Source organism: Vipera berus (genome assembly GCF_964194415.1).
Source record: "Vipera berus genome assembly, chromosome: 2".
Lineage (NCBI taxonomy): Eukaryota > Metazoa > Chordata > Lepidosauria > Squamata > Viperidae > Vipera > Vipera berus.
Genome location: NC_138203.1, coordinates 37,069,007 through 37,096,197, shown reverse-complemented (window position 1 = coordinate 37,096,197; position 27,191 = coordinate 37,069,007). Strand labels below are relative to the sequence as shown.

Genomic DNA, 27,191 nt, shown 5'->3' with positions numbered 1-27,191 from the left:
AATTGGGTCCGTCATTAAGGGGAATGCTGGAAAAGGTGGCAGGTCATACCCAGGAGGGAGGAACCCTCCTGAGGGCATACAAATCAGCACCAGAATAATGCAGGTGAGCCATATGATAATAAAAGTGTCCACATAGGGCAAATATTAACAATGGGTAGTCTGATGGTGTGGAATAATATCCAGATGACAATGATATTGAGTCCGGTAAATATACCTCAGTCCACTAATCCAGCTCAGCTCTCACCCAAGCTGGTGATCAGAAAAAGAAACCCCAACCGTCCTCTCACTATGGCTGAGGAGTCCAGCCTGGGGTGGACAGAGCAAGGAATCCTGGGGCAAGCCTACCCCAACTGGTCTCCCACATCAGTGGGGCGGTCAGTGGCCAATCCAAGACCGCCCTCCCACCACGGTCAAGTCCCAGGTCCAATCCAGACTATCAATAGGGAAGTCCAACCGGGCATTGAAACGCAGCCATGGCTGATCTTCAGGCCGCCATAGTAGTACCGGCCACTGCTACTACTTCAAGCGAGGGAAAGGGAAATTGTTTGGATCAGAGTCTACTATTCCTTTAAAAAAGAAAAGTCTAAAAAGCCTTTTCTTTGGTTACATAATTTTCATAGAACTATAAAGTTCCATATAATTTGTCAAAGAGCCAAACTATATCTGTCTAATTGTACTTGCGCTCCTTAAAGTCTTCAGGAGTCCAGCCTGGGGTGGACAGAGCAAGGAATCCTGGGGCAAGCCTACCCCAACTGGTCTCCCACATCAGTGGGGCGGTCAGTGGCCAATCCAAGACCGCCCTCCCACCACGGTCAAGTCCCAGGTCCAATCCAGACTATCAATAGGGAAGTCCAACCGGGCATTGAAACGCAGCCATGGCTGATCTTCAGGCCGCCATAGTAGTACCGGCCACTGCTACCACTTCAAGCGAGGGAAAGGGAAATTGTTTGGATCAGAGTCTACTATTCCTTTAAAAAAGAAAAGTCTAAAAAGCCTTTTCTTTGGTTACATAATTTTCATAGAACTATAAAGTTCCATATAATTTGTCAAAGAGCCAAACTATATCTGTCTAATTGTACTTGCGCTCCTTAAAGTCTTCAGGAGTCCAGCCTGGGGTGGACAGAGCAAGGAATCCTGGGGCAAGCCTACCCCAACTGGTCTCCCACATCAGTGGGGCGGTCAGTGGCCAATCCAAGACCGCCCTCCCACCACGGTCAAGTCCCAGGTCCAATCCAGACTATCAATAGGGAAGTCCAACCGGGCATTGAAACGCAGCCATGGCTGATCTTCAGGCCGCCATAGTAGTACCGGCCACTGCTACTACTTCAAGCGAGGGAAAGGGAAATTGTTTGGATCAGAGTCTACTATTCCTTTAAAAAAGAAAAGTCTAAAAAGCCTTTTCTTTGGTTACATAATTTTCATAGAACTATAAAGTTCCATATAATTTGTCAAAGAGCCAAACTATATCTGTCTAATTGTACTTGCGCTCCTTAAAGTCTTCAGGAGTCCAGCCTGGGGTGGACAGAGCAAGGAATCCTGGGGCAAGCCTACCCCAACTGGTCTCCCACATCAGTGGGGCGGTCAGTGGCCAATCCAAGACCGCCCTCCCACCACGGTCAAGTCCCAGGTCCAATCCAGACTATCAATAGGGAAGTCCAACCGGGCATTGAAACGCAGCCATGGCTGATCTTCAGGCCGCCATAGTAGTACCGGCCACTGCTACCACTTCAAGCGAGGGAAAGGGAAATTGTTTGGATCAGAGTCTACTATTCCTTTAAAAAAGAAAAGTCTAAAAAGCCTTTTCTTTGGTTACATAATTTTCATAGAACTATAAAGTTCCATATAATTTGTCAAAGAGCCAAACTATATCTGTCTAATTGTACTTGCGCTCCTTAAAGTCTTCAGGAATAACTGTTAATTTGCCACTTGAAAAATGTGTTACTTGGTTTTTTTTATTGAAAAGTTTTACAATACATTTTATCTTTAACAATCCCTCCCCCCTCCCCCCACCCAACCCTCCCTAACCCTCCCTAACCCTCCCCTCCTTCCCCTCTCCCCGACTTCCCAGAGCTAAATACAAGGTATAAAAATAAAAACAATCATAAACAACCATATGTTAACAACAATAAACTATTAAGTCTATCGCACTCTAGCTCATATGAAATGACTACAAGCAATACTAATATCACATAAAAAAACTTATACAAATGCTAAATGAAACTTTTTGGTCCCATATTTGTTCTGGATATAATCAATCCACTTTTTCCATTCCATAATATAACGTTGTTGCGAATGGTCTTTCAAAGAAGCCGAAATCTTTGCCATTTCCGCCAGGTCAGAAACTTTTAGAGTCCATTCTTCTATAGTCGGCAGTTCCTCCTTCTTCCAATATTGACCTACTAAAAGTCTTGCTGCCGTAATTAAGTTCAACATCAGCTTAGCGTCCACAACAGTAGTATCCGTAATTATGCCCAATAAAAACAATTGCGGACAAAACTTTATTCTTTGCTTAAATATCTTCTGCATATTCCACCAAATTTTAATCCAAAAAGCTTTAACCTTTTTGCAGGTCCACCATATATGAAAATACGTTGCGTCTTCGCCACCACATCTCCAGCATTTAGGTTGATAGTTCGGATACATACTTGCAAGCTTTTTAGGATCTAAATGCCATCTATAAAACATTTTATAAAAGTTCTCTCTTAAATTTTGAGCTTGCGTAAATTTGACGTTCCTCACCCAAATCTTTTCCCAAGTGTCCATTGTGATAACTTCTTGAATATTCTGAGCCCACTTTATCATACAATCTTTAACAAGTTCTGTTTCTGAGTCAATTTCTATCAATGCAAGATATATCCGTTTGATATGTGCTGGACCCTGATTTCTAATTTGCTTTACCAGATTTTCATCAGTCATTGAAAAACCAATTTTCTGATCTTCTTTCCACCTGGCCCGTAGTTGACCATATTGAAACCAAGTTTGAACAATCTTCTCTTCTCGTAAAAAATTGTACGGCTTCAAACACCATACGTTCCTCTCCAGACTTAAGATTTCCTTGTATGTAATCACATCATGTTTGAACCCAACATTTATGTTTTCTATTGCATGTTTTGGTATTGCCCATAAGGGTATCTTGTAGTTTAGCTTATGTCTATGCTTTTTCCAAACTCTCAGCAATGCCTGTCTCAGAATATGCACTTTAAACACATTATCTACCTTCTTATCATACAATAAATATGCATGCCAGCCAAATAACAAGTCGTGCCCTTCAAGATTTAATAATCTCCCTTGTGTTAAATTAATCCAGTCACTTACCGCTGACAACGCAGCAGCTTCATAATATAATTTAAAGTTGGGCATTTTAAGACCACCTCTTTCACGCGTGTCCTGCATAATCTTAAATTTAACTCGTGGCCTTTTCCCTGCCCATACAAATTTATTGATACCCTTTTGCCATTCCTCCAAATTTGAATCTTTTTTAAGAATAGGTATCATTTGAAATAAGAATAAAAATTTAGGCAAAACATTCATTTTCACTGCTGCAATTCTTCCCAATAAAGAAAATTGTAATTTTTTCCAACTTTCCAATTCTTTTTGAATTTTCCCCCATAATTTTTCATAATTATTTTTATATAATTTTGCATTTGAGGGTGACAAGTACACCCCCAAATATTTAACCCTTTTAACAGTCTCAAATCCAGTTAACCCTTCTAGAAGGGCTTTTTGCGATACTGTCATATTTTTGGCTAATATTTTGGTTTTCTGTATATTGACCTTAAATCCAGAAACCTTCCCATATTGCATTATTATCTCCATCAGGCCTACTTGTTATGTAGTATCTCTTGAAAAGAGCAACACAACTTCAACCAACTAACTGAAATTAAGGTTACTGGTTTTGGTTAAAACCAGCACAAGTATTCAAGGTACTAAATATAACCCTTTCAAAGTAAAAGCATATTTTCTCTAAATATTTCTCTTTTGATAATTGCTATTACAAGCCAAAAATATTTTAAATTATATACAAATTGTTCTAATGATGGAGAAGAATAAGGAAAACAGATAAAATGCTCACATTTATTTGCATTACACCCAAATTGGAAAAAAGAAAAAATAAATAAATTATAACAATACCTCCTGGCCTTGTGCAACAGCAATAGCACTTAGACTTATATACCGCTTCATAGTGCTTTACAGTCCTCTCTAAGTGGTTTTGCCCCAACAATCTGGATCCTCATTTTACCGACCTTAGAAGGATGGAAGGCTCAGTCAACCTTGAACCGGTGAGAATTGAACTACTGACAGTTAGCAGAATTGGCCTGCAATACTATCCCCACCTTTAGGAGATATATCAATCAAACAGGGTTTAAGTAAAATGAACCTTTAGCTCAAAATAAGAAAGAAATTTTTTTTTACTGTACAGTAAACTGTTTCCTGTGAAATGTTCAGTGGTAGAAGAGTAAAAAAATTAGAGCTTTTAAAGTAACAGGCAGCATCTTAAGAAAATTCCCCCTCCCCCATGTATGGTTGTCTCTCCCTCTCTCTCTCTCTCTCTCTCTCTCTCTCTCTCTCTCTCTCTCTCTCTCTCTCTCTCTCTCTGTGTGTGTGTGTGTGTGTGTGTGTGTGTGTGTTATGTATGTCTTGAGTGCAAAGCAAAGCTATCTTCATCACCCCCTTCTGTATTAGGCAAAGCTAATGCTCACAAAATGTTTGCTAAATTTCTTTTTCAAAGCCATCATCACATTTCCCTACAAACTGGATTATTGATTGAATTCTGGGGACAATTTAAGGTGCTGGTTGTCTCCTTTAAAGTCTTGCATGACTTAGGACCTTAGCATCTTCAAGATTCCTGTTCCCTCTATTATCTGCCTACTCAATAAAATCTAGGAGGGGTGTGCTGTCCTGCTCATTCACACACACACACACACACACACACACACACACACACACACACACATGTAACTGACATCTGGAGAGGTATCTGGGGTAACGTCTGGGGGAATCATCACAAGAAGTCTCTCTGGACTCCTATGCTAAAAGTCTGTCTGAGACCAGAGGTTGGAGGGGAAGGTTTTCTCCATTGTGGCTTCTCTTCTCTGGACCAATATACTGTTGAGATTACACCTGAATCAATTTTATTAGGATTGAGGAAAAACTGTTAGGGCCTAACTATCCAAGAGGCCTTGATGGAATGATGTGACTTGAGTCCTTCTTGGAGTTGATTAGAATCTCTGTTTGTTGAAACTCATTCAAGATAGCAGAATTGTTATTTTGAATTTGTTTTAAGTTTTTACTGTACTTAAAAATTTAAACCTAATAATCAATTCATGATTGAAGCAGCTTATGAAGACTGACTGAATAAATAAACAATACCCTTTCTCCTAAAACTCCTATTTAATCAGAGCTTGGAGGGGAATCTTAGCTCTCGCTCTCTCTATGTTGATTTATAGGGCTGAACTGGCAGTTTGCCATCTGGCATGAGGACTGATAGACAGGATAGAACAGTGGGGGTTTATTACCTACTTATACACTACAACAAGTCATTATTATTACTATTCCCATTCCACAGATAAGGAACATGGGAGGGGCGTGTCTAAGAGGAAAAGGTTACCAAAGACCAGTTCACAAGCTTAAAAACAGATGAGATGAATATAATAAAGCATCCTGAAGTAAAACTCTGGTTTGGATTTATTCCTAAATCCAATTCTGTGCATATAACATAAAGCACAAGTATCATTTTTCTTGTACATATCTTGTATATCCCCTAAAACTAAAGCACACAATGTGAAATACTTTTAAAATTGGAGCATATACAGTAATTAGTGCCAAATTCTTTATATTTACACGTTAAAAATTCATTTCATGGACTTTAACCCTAATATTAATAGCAGTGACATAAACTGTCAGCTTGTTAAAATGAAGCATTTAAGATATAAAATGAACCTCCACACCCAATTATAGGTTCACCAAGAGGAAAAAAATGTAATGAGGAGAGTTTATAAAAATGTTTTGACTATGAAAGGAATTAAGGTTTCTTTCAAAAGATAACAATGAAAGCTCTATAGTATGCTTTGAAATTGTAGGGACATGGATCATAGGTAAAAGCTTCATTACTAAACTGGTGAAAACTGAGGAATTATAACTTTGTTATCTGAAACTTGTATTCTTTTTTTTTCTGCCCAAAATGATTTACTTTTAAATGCTTAGCAGTAACCAACTATATCAACAAGAAAAATATTTTTTAACTTTGTGTACTTGCAAACAGAAAAGCATTGACAAACCAAAACTTGTTGAAAAATAACATATTCATTACATAAAACTTATTTTTGCAATATTTTCCTGGAACTTTGGATTTATTATCCAGAGTTTAATTTATCCTATATTATCTCTGCTTACTTCATTTAGATTTCAAATAAAGATTAATTTCTTATTCTTTTTTGCCATTTTAATTTGCAGGCTTGCTTAGACTGAAACATGTTTGGCACTTTGCTAATAATTTGTAATAGCCAGAGTACTGTCTTATTATTTGATTTTTGGCTCCTCTAAGGTGATAATTAGAAATTTGAAAATATTTTCTCATATTAAAAAGAAAGTGGCTAGTGAACAGTAACATTGTTTTAAACAATTTGAGGAATAAATGCAATACATTTTATTTATTTACGCTATTTGAATATCATTCTAAAACAGAAGTTTTCTTACATATTCTAAATTATTCTTAAAGTTATTTATCTTGATTTTTACTGGCCCAAACTACAGTGAACAAAGTTGGGTAACAATAGAATAATGAAAAATATACATTATTTTAGATCTAAATTATTAGTTCTGCTGCCCCTTGTTTTATTTAATAAATTTATATCCCACTTTTCCTCTAAAACAGTGGTTCTCAAATATTTTGGCCTTTGACCCTTTCATTCTTAAAAATTACTGAGGACCATAAAAAGCTCTGCTTTTTTGTTATATCTATATCTATCTATATCTATATATCTATATCTATATATATCTATATATCTATGTAAATTATTCAAATTGCTAATAAAGAATTTGGGAGGCTGAGATGATCATTTCGAACTTATTATTTTCTCATCAGTCAGTCATACCCTTTATCTGAGATTCGAACCTGGGCTGATTATATATTAGGCAGTTGTTTTAACTTCCTGAGCCACAGGTTCTTTCTCTTTTATTAGCTAGAAGGCAAGGGAAATATGTGTTAAGAATTTGTCAAGGCTTTTTGAATGCACCTTGCTAATTAACTCTTTCTTTCCTGCTTTGGCCTGACTCAAGGCTTATCCACAGGATATAGTCAACTTATGACAGCTCATTATTTGTGTAAATTATTCAAATTGCTAATAAAGAATTTGGGAGGCTGAGATGATCATTTCGAACTTATTATGTTCTCATCAGTCAGTCATACTCTTTATCTGAGATTCGAACCTGGGCTGATTATATATTAGGCAGTTGTTTTAACTTCCTGAGCCACAGGTTCTTTCTCTCTTTTATTAGCTAGAAGGCAAGGGAAATATGTGTTAAGAATTTGTCAAGGCTTTTTGACAAATATCTATATCTACGGTATCAATCTATCTACACACACACACACACACACACACACACACACACACACACACTGAAACCCTTAAATAATATTAACAAATACATTTGTAAGAAATAACAAAACCCAAAACCTACATCAAAAGCAAATCAATTTAGCTAAAATTGTGGCATGTAATGATATATGATACTCTTGTCATTAAGAATATAAAACCACTTAGATAATATCTAGTATGCATTATCAGCAAAGAATTGTACTAAGTAGCATTCAGTTATGTCTCAATCTACAGTAGCTGCAAGTTTGAATGTTTTGGATTCAATTTTACCTATTTCATATCAGTCAAAGACCATATTTCATTAAATAGCTCTATCTCACTATATTTGTTCCTGGCAACACATTAGCTGTATTACATTTGGGCAACTAAGATAAGCTACACAAAGAGGACTCCCTTTGGAAAGCATCACCAAGCAATCCTGCAAAATATCACGCAGTCAAAATCCACTGAAATCTATGATCTATTATTTTGGTAATTCAAAATCTGCACTAAGGTGTTTTTTTCAGACCCACCTCAAGATGTTTGCTTTCAAAGGTCTAATTTCTTAGGACTTGGCTATTAGGGTGACTGACTATCATTTACATTCAGAAGCTGTTTCAAAGGTATTTTAATTCGTAAGACACTTGTCTGTTTATTATACAGATTAATTTTTGTCTTTATAATTTTCTTCTATACAGATTTCTTTTGTATTTACTGTTTTTTATGTTTTAAATATTATAGTTCATCAGTAATGGTAAGACACATACAATATAATGTCAATAAATAATGTGTTAGCTACTTAAAAGGATATCTTTGATAGTAAGATCCAATAATTTTTTAATAAATAAATTAACATGATATACCTATTTTCCCCTCTTCATGGATTACTCTCTTGTTGTGGCGAAGGGGCTTGCGTAATTCAAGCTATGAGCTATGCCGTGCAGGGCCACCCAAAACGGACAGGTCATAGCAGAGAGTTCTGACAAAACGTGATCCACTGGAGAAGGAAATGGCAACCCACTCCAGTATCTTTGCCATGAAAACCCCATGGATAGTACCAAAAGGAAAAAAGATTTGACGCTGGAAGATGAGCCCCTCAGGTCGGAAAGTGTCCAATATGTTACTGGGGAAGAGCAGAGGGCTAGTACTAGTAGCGCCAGAAAGAATGAAGCGACTGGGCCAAAGCCGAAAGGACGCTCAGCTGTGGATGTATCTGGTGGTGAAAGGAAAGTCTGATGCTGTAAAGATTTTTTCTCCATAGGAACCTGGAATGTAAGATCCATGAATCAAGGCAAGCTGGACATGGTTAAACAAAAGATGAAAAGATTGAACATCGACATCTTAGGAATCAGTGAACTAAAATGGACAGGAATGGGTGAATTTAATTCAGATGACCATCAGGTATACTACTGCAAGCAAGAATCCCTCAGAAGAAATTGAGTAGTCTTCATAGTCAATAAAAGAGTAGGAAAAGCAATACTGGGATACAATCCCCAAAATAACAGAATGATCTCAGTTCGAATCCAAGGCAAACCATTCAATATCACAGTAGTCCAAGTCTATGCCCCAACCACCGGTGCTGAAGAGGATGAAATTGACCGGTTCTATGAAGCCCTACAGCACCTTATAGAACTAACACCAAAAAATGATGTCCTTATCATCATGGGGGATTGGAATGCTAAAGTAGGAAGCCAAAAGATAACCAGAATAACAGGCAAGTTTGGCCTTGGAGTACAAAATGAAGCAGGGCACAGGCTGATAGAATTTTGTCAAGAGAATACGATGGTCATAGCAAACACTCTTTTCCAACAACCCAAGAGAAAGCTCTACACATGGACATTACCAGACAGTCAACACAGAAATCAGATTGACTATGTGCTCTGCAACCAAAGATGGAAAAGCTCTATACAGTCAGTAAAAACAAGACCAGGAGCTTACTGCGGCTCAGACCATGAGCTTCTCGTTGCAAAATGTAGGCTTAAACTGAAAAAAAGTAGGGAAAAGCACTAGGCCACTCAGGTATGAGCTAAATCATATCCCTGATGAATATACAGTAGAGGTGACAAATAGATTTAAGGAATTAGATCTGATAGACAGAGTGCCTGAAGAACTATGGACGGAGGTTTGCAACATTGTACAAGAAGTAGCAACTAAAACCATCCCAAAGAAAAAGAAATGGAAGAAAGCAAAATGGCTGTCTAAGGAAGCTTTGCAAATAGCTGAGGAGGGAAGCGAAAGGCAAGGGAGAAAAAGAAAGATAAACCCAATTGAATGCAGAATTCCAGAGAATAACTAGAAGAGATAAGAATGCCTTCTTAAATAAACAGTGCAAAGAAATAGAAGAAAACAATAGAATAGGGAGGACTAGAGATCTCTTCAAGAAAATTGGAGAGATGAAGGGAATTTCATGCAAAAATGGGCATGATAAAGGACCAAAATGGCAGGGACCTAACAGAGGCAGAAGAGATTAAGAAGAGGTGGCAAAATTACACAGAAGAACTATACAGGAACGAGCCTGATAACCACGATGAGGTGGTCACTGACCTCGAGCCAGACATCCTAGAATGTGAAGAGAAATGGGCCTTAGAAAAGCTAGGCAACAACAAAGTTAGTGGAGATGACAGTATTCCAGCTGAGCTATTCAAAATCTTAAAAGACGATGCAGTAAAAGTGTTACATTCAATTTGCCAGCAAATTTGGAAAACTCAACAGTGGCCACAGGATTGGAAAAGATCAGTTTACATTCCAATTCCAAAGAAACGCAGTGCCAAAGAATGTTCAAACTGTCGCACCATTGCACTCATTTCACATGCAAGTAAAGTTATGCTTAAAATCTTACAAGCTAGACTCCAGCAGTATGTGGATCGAGAACTACCAGAAGCACAGGCAGGATTTTGAAGAGGCAGAGGAACTAGAGATCAAATTGCCAACATACGCTAGATCATGGAGAAAGCTAGGGAGTTCCAGAAAAACATCTACTTCTGATTCATTGACTATGCTAAAGAATTTGATTGTGTGGATCACAACAAACTCTGACAAGTTCTTAAAGAGATGGGAGTACCAGACCATCTTATTTGTCTCTTGAGAAACCTATATGCGGGTCAAGAAGCAACAGTGAGAACTGGACACGGAACCACTGACTGGTTCAAAATTCCGAAAGGGGTACGGCATTGCTGTATACTGTCACCCTGCCTGTTTAACTTATATGCAGAGCACATCATGAGAAAGGCAGGGCTAGATGAATGAAAAGTTGGAATTAAGACTGCCAGGAGAAATATTAACAACCTAAGATATGCAGATGATACAACTCTAATGGCAGAAAGTGAAGAGGAACTAAAGAGCCTCTTGTTGCGAGTGAAGAAGGAGAGTGCAAAAGTTGGGTTGAAACTAAACATTAAGAAAACCAAGATCATGGCATCTGGCCCTCTCAATTCCTGGCAAATAGATGGGGAAGAAATGGAGGTAGAGACAGATTTTATTTTCCTGGGCTCTAAGATCACCGCAGATGGGGACTGCAGCCAAGAAATTAAAAGACGCTTGGTCCTCAGGAGGAAAGCCATGGCAAACCAAGACAGCACGCTAAAAAGCAGAGACATCACCCTGCCAACAAAAGTGAGTATAGTCAAGGCTATGGTCTTCCCAGTTGCAATGAGAGCCTTGGTGGAGCAGTGGGCTAATGCCTCCTTAAGTAACACCAGCTGCCTGCAATTAGTGCAGGTTCGAGTCCCACCAGGCTCAAGGTTGACTCAGCCTTCCATCCTTCCGAGGTAGGTAAAATGAGGACCCAGATTGTTGGGGGCAATAAGCTGACTTTGTAATAATGCCATTTGGGGGGGGCGAAAGCCCCAATAAGCAGGCATATACATAGAATGAAGGCTATTGCTAAGCACATTGGTTTGTGCTTAAATTGTAAGCCGCCCTGAGTCTTCGGAGAAGGGCGGGATATAAGTGGGATTAAAAAAAAATGTATGGCAGTGAAAGTTGGACCATAAGAAAGGCTGAGTGCCAAAGAATTGAAGCCTTTGAACTATGGTGCTGGAGAAGACTCCTGCGAGTCCCTTGGACTGCAAGGCAATCAAACCGGTCAGTTCTAGAGGAGATCAACCCTGACTGCTCTTTAGAAGGCCAGATCCTGAAGCTGAAACTCAAATACTTTGGCCACCTTATGAGAAGGAAGGACACACTGGAGAAGAGCCTAATGCTGGGAAAGGTGGAGGGAAAGAGAAGAAGGGGATGACAGAGAATGAGGTGGCTGGATGGAGTCACTGAAGCAGCAGGCGTGAGTCTAAATGGATTCCAGAAGATGGTAGAGGACAGGAAGGCCTGGAGGAATGTTGTCCATGCGGTCGCGATGGGTCGAACACAACTTCGTAAGTAACAACAACAACCTATTTTCCAGTAATCTTATTTGTACATCCATGTATACCTACTTCTGAAGTTTATTTTAGTAGCATTATAATCGAGATTATATAAAATTATTTCATTTAGGCCTTGAATATGTTGTAATTTAAAGTTTTCTGAAGCCAATTATAAATACAATTCTAATATGATTTATAGCCTCAAGGGAATTTGAGGAAATATAAAGAAAATAAGGAAACATAATCATCTGAGAAAAAGAACATACTTTTAAATATGATCAGTTGATCTACAGCAATATGAATCTGCTCTAAATTTTCCATCCTGATTTTATGCTTGAGGCATTTATTCACTTATCGTTTATTCCTGAAATTGTTGACTAAAATATGGAGAACCACAGCAAAATGTTCAGTAGTCCAGGGATGTTTCCTGATACAGCTACATTTCCCAGTTAATTAACCAAATTATTTTTCCCCTAAAGTTCAATTTACTTCCCTTATATAGGCAGAGAGGAATCTATGACAAGTGTGAAACAATTAGAATTTTTATTTTATTTTTTATTTTAATTCCATTTATATCCCGCCCTTCTCCGAAGATTCAGGGCGGCTTACAAGCTTAGCAGTAGCCTTCATTCTATGTATATGCCTGCTTATTAGGGCTTTCACACACCCCCCAAGCGGCATTATTACAAAGTCAGCTTATTGCCCCCAACAATCTGGGTCCATATTTAGAACATAGTATCTTCTAAATATGGAGCTACATGTCTTCCTCTTTGACAAAAAGAATAAATAATGCTCATTTTAAATAAAGGTAGGAGAAATTAGACCAATTTGCCTAATTACAGAAAATGAAATAGCACTCTACATGTATACATCTCTGTATTGTTTCCAATAAATAACTGAGTTTATATACATACTCAAGTTTTGAAATAAAAGATATTTTGCCACTGCAGCCATTTGCTGTTTTGTTACAAAAAGAGTATCTGATTTTCTTTGTAGTCATAAATATGACCTCATTCATAGCCCCAAATACTGTTGCCCCAAATTTTATTGTTTACAGAGCAATTTCAGATCAGTTTTTTTCTAGTTTTCTACATAAGGAGCTTGCACAAATTCAACTGCAAGAATGTTTTGTTGAACAACCTCCCCCTCAGCCAAATGAGAAATTTTCTTTCTATGCACAGTCACACTAAATTTGTTCACCCATACACTCTTTCATCTTTTGCCCATGTACTCCAAGAAAAGTAACTTGTTTATATAATACAGGTAATTCTATGCTTTTTGCCAGGCATCTTATGTTAAATGATCAATCTTTTTCAGGCCTGAGGGAAACTCAGCAGAACAGATTGAGTTGACAAGTCAAAGGTCAATCTTTAGGGGCCCATTTTCTGATTCAACTATGGATTCTCATTTAAGAGAAAGTCCTTTGCTGTTAGCCTTCATAGTTGCCTATTTATTCTCAGATTAAGTTTTTAAATCCACCTCTGCTGACAAAGAAAATTTAAGAGTATCAATTATCAACTATCCCACTGTTTCCTTGCTACCAAAGAATACCTGTTATTTTCTCGAACATGTTTTTATTCAAAACAGAAGTATATTGATTTTGTTAGCCAAGGATTCTAAAAGATAGTTAAAAAGCACCATACTAATAGGAAGGATGTTTCAGTTCTTATAAGCCAATTTGACATAAAAACATTGTATTTATTGCTTCACTCTGAATTGATTTTGAAACAATGTTTCAAATTTATGTGAAAGCTAAACAGGAAGAATAGCAAATCCAAAAGAATCAAGTTCTCTATCCAGCATATGCTACATATATGTATTCAAGGCAGCCTTTTTTTTTGCAGTAAGTCAGAATAAATGCAACGGAGAAAATATGGCAATATAAAGTATGATAGTACTAAAAAGTATAGGAGTGTCTGGAAAGTTTTCCAAACTGAAGATGGAATAATTAAATGAACTATTAATATGGCTTCAAGTTTACTTCCAAATCCTGAATTGGAATATGCAGCCACATGACTCTTCAAAGTATTTTTTTTCCTGGGATGGCATGGCAGCAGTAAAGGACAGCCACACAATCCAAGGAAAAGACATGGCTCCTGTAAAAAGTTGCAGATGCTTTAAAATGTGCTTCATTCATACTTCCACACATTCAAATAACTTTTCAAATTAATTCTGAGATCCTGTGTAGCTCCAATGATTATTTTTTTAGTTCAGCTCTTGCTGATCTGCTTTCCTTCAAGATATTTTGGAACTGCAATCTATTTACTGTATTACGGTTGATGGTCATGCCAGCTGGAAACTATCATCCCCAAAGACCTCAAGGAACCTAGATCGACTGAACCTGTGTAGTAATATTACAATGCTTTTCTATGTGCTTGATTGATATCTCTATCTATTGAATAACAATAAAACAAATACAATTTGCTTTTATGAAGAATGGAAGTCAATGAATACTTAGTTTAATATTCAGATGAGATCTTAGTAGTTAATCTTTAGAACTTTCTAAGCTGTCCTGTTGTATTAAGCACTATTCAGCCATCCAGAAAATTATCTATTTGATAATTTTCCGCTGATACTTGTAACTTTTAACTGGGCAAAATGATGCACCAAAGGGCAAAATGTTTTGAAGCAGTTTATGACATAATTCAAAATGTTATAAAGCATTTCCTGTGCTAATGTTGGACTCTGCTATACAGTTCAATATGGGTTATTTTCAAATCAGATACCTTTTGAATGTATTCCAGTTTTTCAAGTGCATTAGAAGATCCACCACTGTCAAAAGCATTGAGGAATCTACTAAGGAAATATTTTTATTGTCTAATATTAGACAATAAATATTAATATTAGACAATATTAATATTGTCTAATATTAGAATAAATTTGCTGTCACATTGATGAACCCTGTGTGTCCCTTTTGCATTTATTTTGAATTGCTGCAGGATGGGACTGCCTGATTATGCATGTCCAGCATATGCTACATAGAAATCTTGATTCTTCTGGATTTGCTGCATCCTCTCTTCAGCATATTCCATCCAATGTGAAATACTGCAGTGCATCAGGAATGGGACGGTCTAACTTCAGGCTCCATCATATTTACTCTCCTTTTTAGAACCCTTTTACACCACATTCTGCCTGCCAAAACCTGAACTTAACATTAAAAAATCCCTAAACTAAAGACTGGAACTGATAAAAAGCAGTATTTTTATTTAGGATTTCACTTGTTTCATTTCTTTTCTTTATGGACATAACATATACCAGTTTCAAGATATAGAAGTAGAGTGGATGGTCCCATCATTCAATTGTCCTATTCTTCCATCCTTGTAGTAAACCCATAAGGCCATAAGGTTAAAACACATCTGAACAGTCTAGTACTAGTATGAGATTATCATTTATATGGATTTAGGATTAGGATTTATTAAATTTATATTAAATTTATATTTATATTAATGGCTGCTGATTGTTTCCACCATTCCATGGGTTTTTTAACTGCTAAATTGTGCTCTATGAGTAAACAAGGGTTGAAACATTTGAATGCAACTACAACAGGGTTGCTAAGGGACAGAAAGGGAACCCTTGCACTGAAAAATAAAGCTCTATTGCCCTTACACAAATTTGAAGTACTACTGCAACAGCACTTCTGTGTCAGCTCTGGCATAGCACAAACCATCAGGAATGGGACATGCCCATACCAGACTGAAATACTCAGCTAGCATCTCTCTGATCCTATCCAGTAGTGATGTAATGAATGATGAAGTGTCATGGATTTTATGAACCTTGAAATTGTCACTGATTTAAGGAGGAAGAGACTATTTTAATACTGGGCTAGTCAATGATGGCTTAGTCTGACTCATGAACTCTGAAGGTAATGTCATGGAAACATAGCAGAAAAATATTAGCATTTTGAAGACATTTTGTGCTGTATTAGGTACAAGTGGAACATGATCTTGCATTCTGAAATAAATGAAAACACTTTTTGAGATAAAATAATTAGTTTTAATTACAATATCTATGTAAGTAACATTGCCATGATACCTTTATTTTATGACTATCAGAGAATATAGATGAAATTAACCAACAAATAATACAGTATTTCATTGGAGAGACTTTGTTAAGAATTACTTCTGCATAGCAAATTTAGATTGCAAACTGGAGAAAGAAACAAACCAAGTCTTTTAATTGCTGAAAATACAACCAAATCAATCTGCGAATAAGTACCAGACATGAGTTAAAATAATGAATAGAGTGCTTTTATTACTAATGTATACCAAACAGAAAGACTTAAATGTTATGTGAAAGAATGAGAAAAAAGTAGGATAAAGTACTCTTTGCAATTCAAAGATCTGAGGATAATTTTGCCAAAGACATCTGTAACAGCCCAGTCTGAGCAACAATATATGTAAACAAAATAAACCAGCTTCCCAGAGGTACAATGCTTTGCCAAAGAAAGCAGAGTCAGGTAAAAGTTATAAACAGCTAAGAGACCTATAAACATTACACTTTAATTTGTTTTGAACACATGAGAGAGCACAATGATTTACAAAGAGTCTTCCAATTTAAGTTACCCACACATTGAGGGTCTGTTTCAAATCTACTTAGGACCAAATGTCAGATCCCTGACATTGCTTCAACATTATTTATAGGCTGAAGAATTAATGTGAGAGCAATTTCCCTTGCAAGCTGCTAAGTAGGCTTCATTTATGGTTTTTTTTTTAAATAACCATGTTCTTGATAATTTCATTCATTGAAAGTCTTTGGTTGTTATGAGAAACCTTGGGTATCAAATGATGCAAAAAGGTAGTCCTTGATGTCAATGTTTGCAGCATTGACCATTTGTTCAGTGACTGTTCAAAGTTACAATGTGCTGAATGAAGAGACTTACATTCATGCAGGAAGCTATGGCTGTTGCTGTAAACAAAACTCAACACTTGACTGCCTGCCTACACTAATAACTGGGGGGGCCGGGGGGATTGCTGCAACTCTCTCCACCTGCCAATTTCTCCATCATCTATGACCTTTTGGCCCTCTGTGCCCCACCATCCCAGCTCATCTTTGCTTTCTTCTTGTTTACGCTACTGAAGTGTGCCTGACCTGACTATTGACCAGGACTGGAATTGGCTTTGCGCTGCAGAAATGGGAAAAAAGCAGCCTTTTTTTCTCTTTGTGAAAAATGAAGTCAACCCCAGCTCTGCCTAGTAGCTCTTTCCAAAGGGACATTTTGGCACATTATGGCCCAGGGACTGATTTTCCCTCCCCCCCTCCACCTCACCATTTTGCAATGCAAAGCCAGCACCAGAGCAGTCCTGCAGCCAGACTGCAGCCAAGAAGATTGGAAAGCTGAGTTGGGATGGCACAGTGCAGTTGCAGCAGGGATCTTGGAATGCAGGGTGGCAAAGGCAGTTGGACTGAGCTGGGGTGGGGTGGCTGTGGCTTCCCCAGGTTGTGGCAAGCAGCCCCAGAGCCTTGCAGGGTAAACAAAAGGGCAAAGATGGGGAAAGGGGTGAGAGAGGTGTGTGGGAGAAGTTGGAGGCAGTCCCTTATCTTACTGAGGCTCGGGCTGGAAGGGACTGGGTGAGACCTTGGCTAACAACCAGTAAAATTCTCTTAATGATGGCAACAAGAATTACCAGGATTGTGATCACTAAGTGATGCAGTCTGTGTTATCTTGCTTTACAATTACATTGCTTAGCAACTAAAATTCCAGTTCCAACTGTGGTTGTAAGTCGAGGAGTACTTCTATTATTTGTATAAAAATATATTTGTATAAAAATAAAATCAGGTATTTTCTTTTTCAAAATTTGCTGATTTTTTTTTTTCATTTTATCAAAAACATATAGCACTAGAAAAGGGAACAAATGGCCAGTTGAGATTTTTCACCAAATTTCTGAGCAGAGAAATGAGTGGATGATGTCCAAATTCCTCCGGAAGAAGAGAAATTCTCCAACAATTTCCAGTAGCCTACTACAACTTAGTGTGACAAAAATCCTGTTACTGGAAAAGCCAGACAGAAGTTCTCTGGAGATTAAACTAAAAGCTAGAAGTTAGGGAGAGAGGATTTCACAATAAAAATGTCCTTTGGCCATCTGTCTCAAAATCAATGAAAAAACGATTCCTCCTGATAATAATAAAAAAATAAGCAAATTATTTCACCAAATTAAATATAAAGCTAAAAGGGAAAAAATGAGTTCTCTACCTGTCAAGAATGCTTTTTTTTTAGTTCAGTTCTTTTTCTCCACATATCTATAGTAACTGAGTTCCCATTAATAATCATCAATTCAAGGTGCAATTAGTCAGTCTTTGATTAATTCCAGGACTGACTGAATGGTTTTTCTTTTAGTCTACTATACTTTTTGTAACCAGTTCCAATTTTATAAAGACATTTATCATCTTTTCAGGGCTCTATCTCAATGCACAGCTTTCATTCCTGTACCTTACTATTAGAAAAATCTGTATCTTACTATTTTGATTTTAAAGCATCAAAATGGACTTATTGTACACGATTCTCTCCAAGAGTAAAGATTTTTAAACGTGTATGCTTTGATATTAATGTACAATAAGGAATCAGACAGTTTGGATCAATTAAAATGGATGGTTGTAATGACATCAATATAAGCAACTTGGTCTACCTTACTTGACTCTGATGTTGTCAGTTGTATCAAATTTTCACTTTCTTCATCAGTGCTTCCTTCATAATTTTCTTTTGCAACTGTACTTTTTGAAGCAATTACTGGGTCCCTATAAGAATACAAAGCTTTATCAAAATACACCAGTATTATGGAACATATAGAGCTCATAAACAGGCGAGAAAAGGATACAATGCCTTAATAGAAAAAAGGAATGGTTTTAATTAAACTTACTTTACAACATTGGGTAACATTTGTAATAGCAAATTATTTGAAATAAACACATTCCTTGTTGCAATGATGGGGACTTAAAATAGACAAAGAAGATTTGTGTCGTTTCCACCATTCTGACATCCAAGAAACTATTGAAGGTTGTTCTCTCAGGTGTTGAGGACAAGGTAATTGTAGAAACCCCCTTTTGTCTGTTTTGCTTTGTTTTAATTCATGTTGATCTTCTTTTTCAATACTGGTTCTTCAGATCAGTTATATCATCTTCCTTCCTTCCTGTCTTCCATCCATCTACCTACCTTCCCATCTTTCTTCCTACTTGCCAACCCACCTACCCACCTATTTTAGTTGTAAGTCACAGAATTGTTTGGAAGTGAGGGTAGGGGAAGGGCCTATAAATTAAATAAATAAGTGAAAGAAATAGAGAACACACATTTTATTATATATTTTATTTGTTACTCTTGAACTTTTCACTCTTTTTCCTTTCAAATTCTTTATATTTCCTATCCCATTTTCTTTTCCTAATCTCTGGCTTCTTTTTTTTTTACAAAAATGCTTTAATACTGTGTCCCACTGCCAATGTGAGACAAAGCCATGAATGTGAATGTTAGTCCCATTTGTCTAAATGTTACCACTAATGTTGACAGATGCTGGTTCTCATTAAACTTTTAATACCTTATCTGTGTCACTGTCGTATGTTTTCTTCCCAATTTACAGCACAGCAAAACTCCATATATACCATTTCTATAATATTAAATCAAACTTTGCAGTCATTCAGTGCCTTAGGGAAAAAGTAAGTACATGCTAAGCTTTTGGTGCATGCCAAATCTATTCCAACATGAAAGATTAACCAGTGAGATAAAGTGTTTTCCAATAGCTAAATTCTGTAGAGATCATGCTGGGGTACTATTTATAAATTCTCACATTGTATATTTAAATAGAAATAAAAAACAAAGCAAGATAGCTATGTTAATCATAAAAATGACATAACAGAAAATACCCAAGGTCACAAACATATGCGGGTTCTACAGAGCAAATAGGTTTGCATGTACTATAAGCATGTACTATAAATATTATCTCAAGAATTGTTTTCAATTATGTACTGTATCTTATATTAAAATCATTGTATGTTGATGTAAATGTAATAATAAAAAATAAATATAAGAAATGAAAGATGCCTCCTGGTTAAATTTAATATTTATTTAAATCCCATTTATATATTTAAATTTCCCCTTCATGGATTACTGCCTTGTCGTGGCGAAGGGGCTTGCGTAATTCAATGAAGCTATGAGCTATGCCGTGCAGGGCCACCCAAGACGGACAGGTCATAGCAGAGAGTTCTGACAAAACGTGATCCACTGGAGAAGGGAACATTTCATGCAAAAATGGGCATGATAAAGGACCAAAATGGCAGGGACCTAACAGAGGCAGAAGAGATTAAGAAGAGGTGGCAAAATTACACAGAAGAACTATACAAGAATGAGCTTAACGTCCCTGATAATCATAATGAGGTGGTCACTGACCTCGAGCCAGACATCCTAGAATGTGAAGAGGGACTTAGAAAAGCTGAGCAACAACAAAGCTAGTAGAGGTGACAGTATTCCAGCTGAGCTATTCAAAATCTTAAAAGACGATCCAGTAAAAGTGCTACACTCAATTTGCCAGCAAATTTGGAAAACTCAGCAGTGGCCACAGGATTGGAAAAGATCAGTTTACATTCCAATTCCAAAGAAACGCAGTGCCAAAGAATGTTCAAACTATCGCACCATTGCACTCATTTCTCGTGCTAGTAAAGTTATGTTTAAAATCCTACAAGCTAGACTCCAGCAGTATGTGGATCAAGAACTATCAGAAGTACAGGCAAGATTTTGAAGAGGCAGAGGAACTAGAGATCAAATTGCCAACATACGCTAGATCATGGAGAAAGCTAGGGAGTTCCAGAAAAACATCTACTTCTGCTTCATTGACTATGCTAAAGCCTTTGATTGTGTGGATCATAACAAACTGTGGCAAGTTCTTAAAGAGATGGGAGTACCAGACCATCTTATTTATCTCTTGAGAAACCTATATGTGGGCCAAGAAGCAACAGTGAGAACTGGACACGGAACCACTGATTAGTTCAAAATTGGGAAAGGAGTCCGGCAAGGCTGTATACTGTCGCCCTGCCTATTTAACTTATATGCAGAGCACATCATGAGAAAGGCAGGGCTAGATGAATCAAAAGTTGGAATTAAGATTGCCGGAAGAAATATCAACAACCTAAGATATGCAGATGATACCATTCTAATGGCAGAAAGTGAAGAAGAACTAAAGAGCCTCTTGTTGCGGGTGAAGGAGAGTGCAAAAGTTGGGTTGAAACTTAATATTAAGAAAACTAAGATCATGGCATCCGGCCCTCTCAATTCCTGGCAAATAGATTGGGAAGAAATGGGGGTAGTGAAAGTTTTTATTTTCCTGGGCTCCACGATCACTGCAGATGGAGACTGTAGCCAAGAAATTAAACGACGCTTGCTCCTCAGGAGGAAAGCCATGACAAATCTAGACAGCACACTAAAAAGCAGAGACATCACCCTGTCAACAAAAGTGCGCATAGTCAAGACTATGGTCTTCCCAGTTGCGATGTATGGCAGTGAAAGTTGGACCATAAGAAAGGCCGAGCGCCAAAGAATTGAGGCCTTTGAGCTATGGTGCTGGAGAAGACTCCTGCGAGTCCCTTGGACTGCAAGGCCATCAAACCGGTCAGTCCTAGAGGAAATCAACCCTGACTGCTCTTTAGAAGGCCAGATCCTGAAGCTAAAACTCAAATACTTTGGCCACCTAATGAGAAGGAAGGACTCACTGGAGAAGAGCCTAATGCTGGGAAAGATTGAGGGCAATAGAAGAAGGGGATGACAGAGAATGACGTGGCTGGATGGAGTCACTGAAGCAGTAGGCGTGAGCTTAAATGGACTCCAAAAGATGGTAGAGGACAGGAAGGCCTGGAGGAACGTTGTCCATAGGGTCGCGATGGGTCAGACACAACTTCACAGCTAAGAACAACAAAAAAATATTTAAATTCAAAAAATTCATCCCAAGGCAAGACTTAACCAAAGTTGGCCCATGGACATATTTTTTTTAAGTAAAGACATTCTTATGTCAGTGGACTTTAGATTGATCATGGGAATATTTTATTGGCAGCAACATGGATTTATTTGGCCGTTTTTTTTCTAGCCTTTTAGAAAAAGTCAATTATTATATACTGTGCACATCTATGTGAAATCACAGCTGCCTTTTCTTGGTGTTGGCCTTCATACATATCAAATTCTTCCTGACAATCTAAGATGCCATAATGTGCCGGCAAAGTATTTTTGTGGGTCTAAGCAGCATGGGCTTTTGCAACTGACAGAAATTCTGGCAATGTGCAGTTTACCTAAGTACCTCCAAGGTTTTTGGTATAATGCCCAGTGCCATTTTGACAATTATTAATGAACATAGTTTCAAACAATCAGTCCTGTTCACTTTCTTTCAGCATTTTACTTTCTATAATTCAGGAAGGGAGTAAACTTCATATTGAAACACAAAATAAAAGAAGGCCCTAGCTTTACTGGTGCAAAAGAAGGTTCCTTCTAGCCAGGTCTTCCTTTCATATCTTCCACATGCCTGCCTTCGTAAACCTCAAGAGAAAGCCAAACACAATTTAGACAAGGCCATGTGCACTTTGGCTAAGAGGCAGCTGCAGCCTCAAGAAGATATGCCTCATGAGCAGTGACAGGAGGAAGACAGCAAAAGTCAGTTGGAGGCAGCAAGGCCAGCAGGGGCAGTAGATTCAGAATAACAATGCCTGCAGGGTTAGTGAGAGCAAGGCTACCAAAAGGGCAAAGATGGGGGGGGGGAGAGAGATAGGTAGATGGAGGAGCTTGCAGTCATAAGTGCAGGCCAGCTGCCATGCACCCAAAATTTTAATCACATGACTGCAAGGGTGCTGCATTGGCTGAAACTTCAGGGATCAAGCATATCTACCACTTGTTCAGCACTGCCATAACTTCAAAAGGCCATTGAATGAATGGTTTAAACTCAAGAACTATCTGTATTTATTCCATTTAGGTGTGTATTGTCCTCTGGGTTCATGTGACTCTTATTGTATTCCTGAAAGATGGAGAATATAGATGTAGCTCCTACCAGGAACACTTACAACAGTTTCAAAATGTTCCTGATGAGTGTTTTATATATATACTTTGAATCACAATTTGTGCTCGGGAAAACAGATTACAACATTGTCCTAATATTATTAGCATTATAATACTATTGTTACTCTAAAGCTCTGCACATTGATATTTTCTGAATTATATATTTATATATTTATTAATTTATTAATTTAATTTGTATACCGCCCTTCTCCCGAAGGACTCAGAATACAGAGGGGCTTTATCCAAAAGCCATCTGCTTTTTTTCAGTTGGAAACAAATTTTTAAGTCTTATTAAGGAAAATGGCCACTTTTAGCCCCATTGTTAGGTTCAATGGCATCTACACAAGCTGTAATATTTTTTAAATGAATTTTCAGGGAACAAACTTTATCTTCAGTTAATATGTTCTAGCAGTCACGAACCCATAAATATATCATTTGCAAGAGAAAATAGCTTGAAGATTTCATTTCTCATTAACTATTTTTTTTAAAAAAGATGAATTTTAATAAGCAAACATATTAAATTATTAAATAGAATGCTTCAAATAAATACTACAATTAATACATTATTGCCAAAATGCTGAATTGCTAAAGTTCTTCTATAGAACTTCATTTTTATATTACTTCATTTCAAGGACATACAGTCTCTGAACTTCGAAGCCTGCATAAAATAGAGAACAGAGCTACTTCTATTTCATGCATGATGTTTACCTAGTAGAAGGAAAGTAATAAATTATACCCTGCTTGTGCAGTTTCCGGTACTGTTTCTTCAACTTCTTTTAAATGTTTCTGTAAGCTTCTTATCTTTGCTTTCTTTTCATTGAGGACCAAGACAAATCGCTTATAAAGGTCAGCCTCCAGTTCTTCTTTAGCTTCAACACATTTTTGTAATCTTAAAAATAAATGCATATTTATCAATTTTACATTTGGGGGAGATAATTATTTTAATAGAATATCAAAGACATAAGCTGAATTTTAAAAATCCTATATAATGGCTTATGAAAAAATCGAATGCTGTCAGTTTACTTGCACAGTGGATAGTGTTAGTATGCATACTGCTAGCATCCTGAAAAGTAAAGCATCATCTTGTAGCATCTTATTTGTTGCAACAATACCTTTCAATCCCTCAGTGTCCTGGTGGGTTGATAGAAAGCACTCTGAGAGCTAGTTTGCCTGCCAGTAAATGAATTTGGGATTAAATGTGCCAGCGATAGCAGCCATTTTATAAACAAGTCATTTTGTAAGTACTGCCACATGTGTATCAGGACCATATGAAGTCTCGTTCTTCTGTACAGTCTCATTAACTAGAAAACCAAAGTATTGCCAAACTTTCCAGAAGTCCAATCATTTGTCATGCTACTAAACAAGCACCAAAACCTTGTATCTTCATACAGTAATTGCAAATTGTTACCACTGTTAGGGATTTAGCCATCAAAACATCCATTCACAATAGGAACGAAATATATCTGAAAGAATACATAGGTGTGTGTGTGTTTGTATTGCAATTCTACATGCATCATCCTATAAGTAAATGCAAAATTCAAAGTGGAATTAGAATACTGTCATAGGATTTGGTACTTCAGTCTTCCAATTTAAAAGCACATTTCTTCTTGTACATTAAATTTTATTTATTTATTTATTTATTTTATTACATTTATATACCGCCCTTTCCCGAAGGACTCAGGGCGGTTTACAGGGTGATTAAAAACAAAAATACAAAAGTTAAAAACAATTTAAAAAATTATATCCGTCCCTGAACAAATAAAACCCCAGTTAAAATTAAAATTAAAATTAAAATTCTCAGCCTGGGCCAGAGAGCTCGAAGAGCCAGGTCTTCAGGTCCCGGCGGAATGAACGGAGGTCGGGGGCAGTCCTAAGCTCCACTGGCAGCTGGTCCCAAAGGGCAGGCGCACCCACTGAGAAGGCCCTATCCCTGGGTGTCGTCCGCCAGCAATCTCTTACCGGTGGCACCCTGAGAAGACCCTCCCTGTGGGAGCACACTGGACGAAGGGAGCTTGATGCTGGCAGCAGGTGTTCCCTCAGATATGATTAAACCCATGTAATACTTTTATTTATATCAAATATATGTGGATCCTCACACGCTAGTCCATGTCAAAATGCTGGGAAATATAGCTTTTACAGCTTTATCTACTAAATAACTTCATAAATGACAAATAATCCTATGAATTTATATGAATTTAGGCCACCCTGCTATGGGATGTGGATATTCAATAGCTAATAAATAATTCAACTAATTTAAATGCAAATCACTGGGTATCATTACTGTGGAGATCAATTTGGTAAATCTTGCTAGAAAAATTAGCGGTACTAATCAATTACCTGCAGAACTCCTGTACATAAATCAAGTTTTAATTAGTTAGGGGAGGGGTAAGAAAGAACAGCCTAGAAATGATAAAAATGCAAGTATCAATATATATATAAATATCTCCACACAATACATTCTAGGAAGATTCAAAGTTTTCAGCGATACTTAAACGGGTGTTTTCTGTGTTTTCACTGGTAGATGTAATCCAATAAAGGTCATATCTAACTGATTTAAATTAACTTTAAATCAGCTTCATTAATCCCTGGGTTAGTAAATTAGTATTATAGTATTATATTCACATAATAAAAAGTCTGGGAATCAAAAGAAAGTTAAAAAAAAAACACCTATGAATGTTATTTTTCAACTTACTGCTCTTGCATGTCATCCAGATCACTCAGAAGGCTTTCGTTCTCTTTTTGTAGGTGATCATTTTTGGCATGCAGTTCTTTTACACATTCTAGGCAATAGGTAATCAGCTGTCGAATGACTTCAGATGAGTTTGTAACTCTTTGTAATATCAATGATCCAAGTCTAAACTAGGACAAAACAAAGCAAACATTATTTGAATAGAAAAGATCCTGAAATTCATCTGTACATCCAACTTACAAGACAAAGGGGGGGAGCACTGAATGTTTATCTGAATATTTCTCCTAACTACCATGTGTCAGTACTGATTTTTCAACTTAGGCAAAGGAAAACACAGTTGTTTTAAAAATATCTATGACATTAAAAATTTGTTGATTGTCAGATGGAAAAGATGGGTTCTTAGAATACAAGAAAATATATTAAGATTTATTTTCAGTGGAAGATTAACTACACAAGTAATCAGTCAGTCAAGCAAATAATAATTTCAATCTTTCTGCAAGTTGTAGTTTTGTGCTTCATTGCTAATAACACCAATGTGTTTTACACACAATGTTTACATTTCATTCATTTCATTCTAATTGTCATAATTTTCTCTCAACTTTCCATGGCTCCATGATTTAGGCATATTATCAAAACTGATTAGAAGCACATAAAAATACTTTAACAAAAAAGTGAAATCCAATAAAGAAAACTATGATATGTCATTGTAACAATAAGGAGTTACAATTTTATATATACTGCTCAAAAAATAAAGGGAACACTTAAACAACACAATGTACTGCATTTAATAGTAGGATGTCTTATCTTGTGTTCCCTTTATTTTTTTGAGCAGTATATATTTCACTAATGCAAGTATTATTTAAATACTTAAGTATTTCTATTGTATTTACACAACGATCTTGTTTTAACTTATTGTACTCTGTATGAATACCGTATTTTCCGGCGTATAAGACGACCCGGCGTATAAGACGACCCCCTACTTTTCCTGTTAAATTATAGGGTTTGGGCTATACTCACCGTATAAGACTACCCCTCTTCCAAATAAAAATTAAAAAACATCAGATTTGATTTTAATATGGTAATTTTAATTCAAATGCTTATGACATGCAGGTGCTTAGTAGGAAAACTGTCACTTATAAACATAAGGCTGTTTGTCATCAAACATGTAAACATAAAACAGTGCAAGTGGATTAAACTTTTCCTAATTCACTCTAAAGCTGAAAGGAAGGATAAAGACAATAAACCCATGGGAGCTGCCATGCTGTTTGTTTTCTAAGCTGTCAACCAAACTGGAACTGATGATGATAGGAGGAAGATAACAAACAATATAGAGAGAGCAAGTGCCGGGCAAGTCCCTGGCGAGTCAGCAACGCCCATCGTAACTCCAAGCTATTTTTACAGGATTTGCTGGCGTGACAGTTTCCCTTTAAAAGCCTTCAAAATCCTCCTCTTCATCATCTGATTTCATTAGTACATCAATGACATCTTGTGATACACTTGTAAGGCAGTCATCGTATGGATCTAATTCCGTATCAGATGGTGTGGTCTCAGCT

The 27,191-nt window shown here is 37.1% G+C and overlaps 1 protein-coding gene across 5 annotated transcripts in view; it reads right to left on the bottom strand.

The window, feature by feature from the left end:
* XRCC4 (X-ray repair cross complementing 4) overlaps positions 1-27,191 on the bottom strand; it is a 113,729-nt gene that overhangs the window by 35,838 nt on the left and 50,700 nt on the right. For 4 of the 5 annotated variants that reach the window (XM_081321314.1, XM_081321311.1, XM_081321313.1 and 1 more), the window contains 3 exons: positions 25,642-25,808; positions 23,686-23,838; positions 18,564-18,667 (listed from right to left, as the gene is read on the bottom strand). In XM_081321314.1, the coding sequence (XP_081177440.1) occupies positions 18,564-18,667; positions 23,686-23,838; positions 25,642-25,808 (424 nt within the window). Of the gene's footprint in view, positions 1-18,558; positions 18,668-23,685; positions 23,839-25,641; positions 25,809-27,191 lie in introns of all 5 variants that reach the window. The other variant, XM_081321315.1, reaches the window with a different exon arrangement.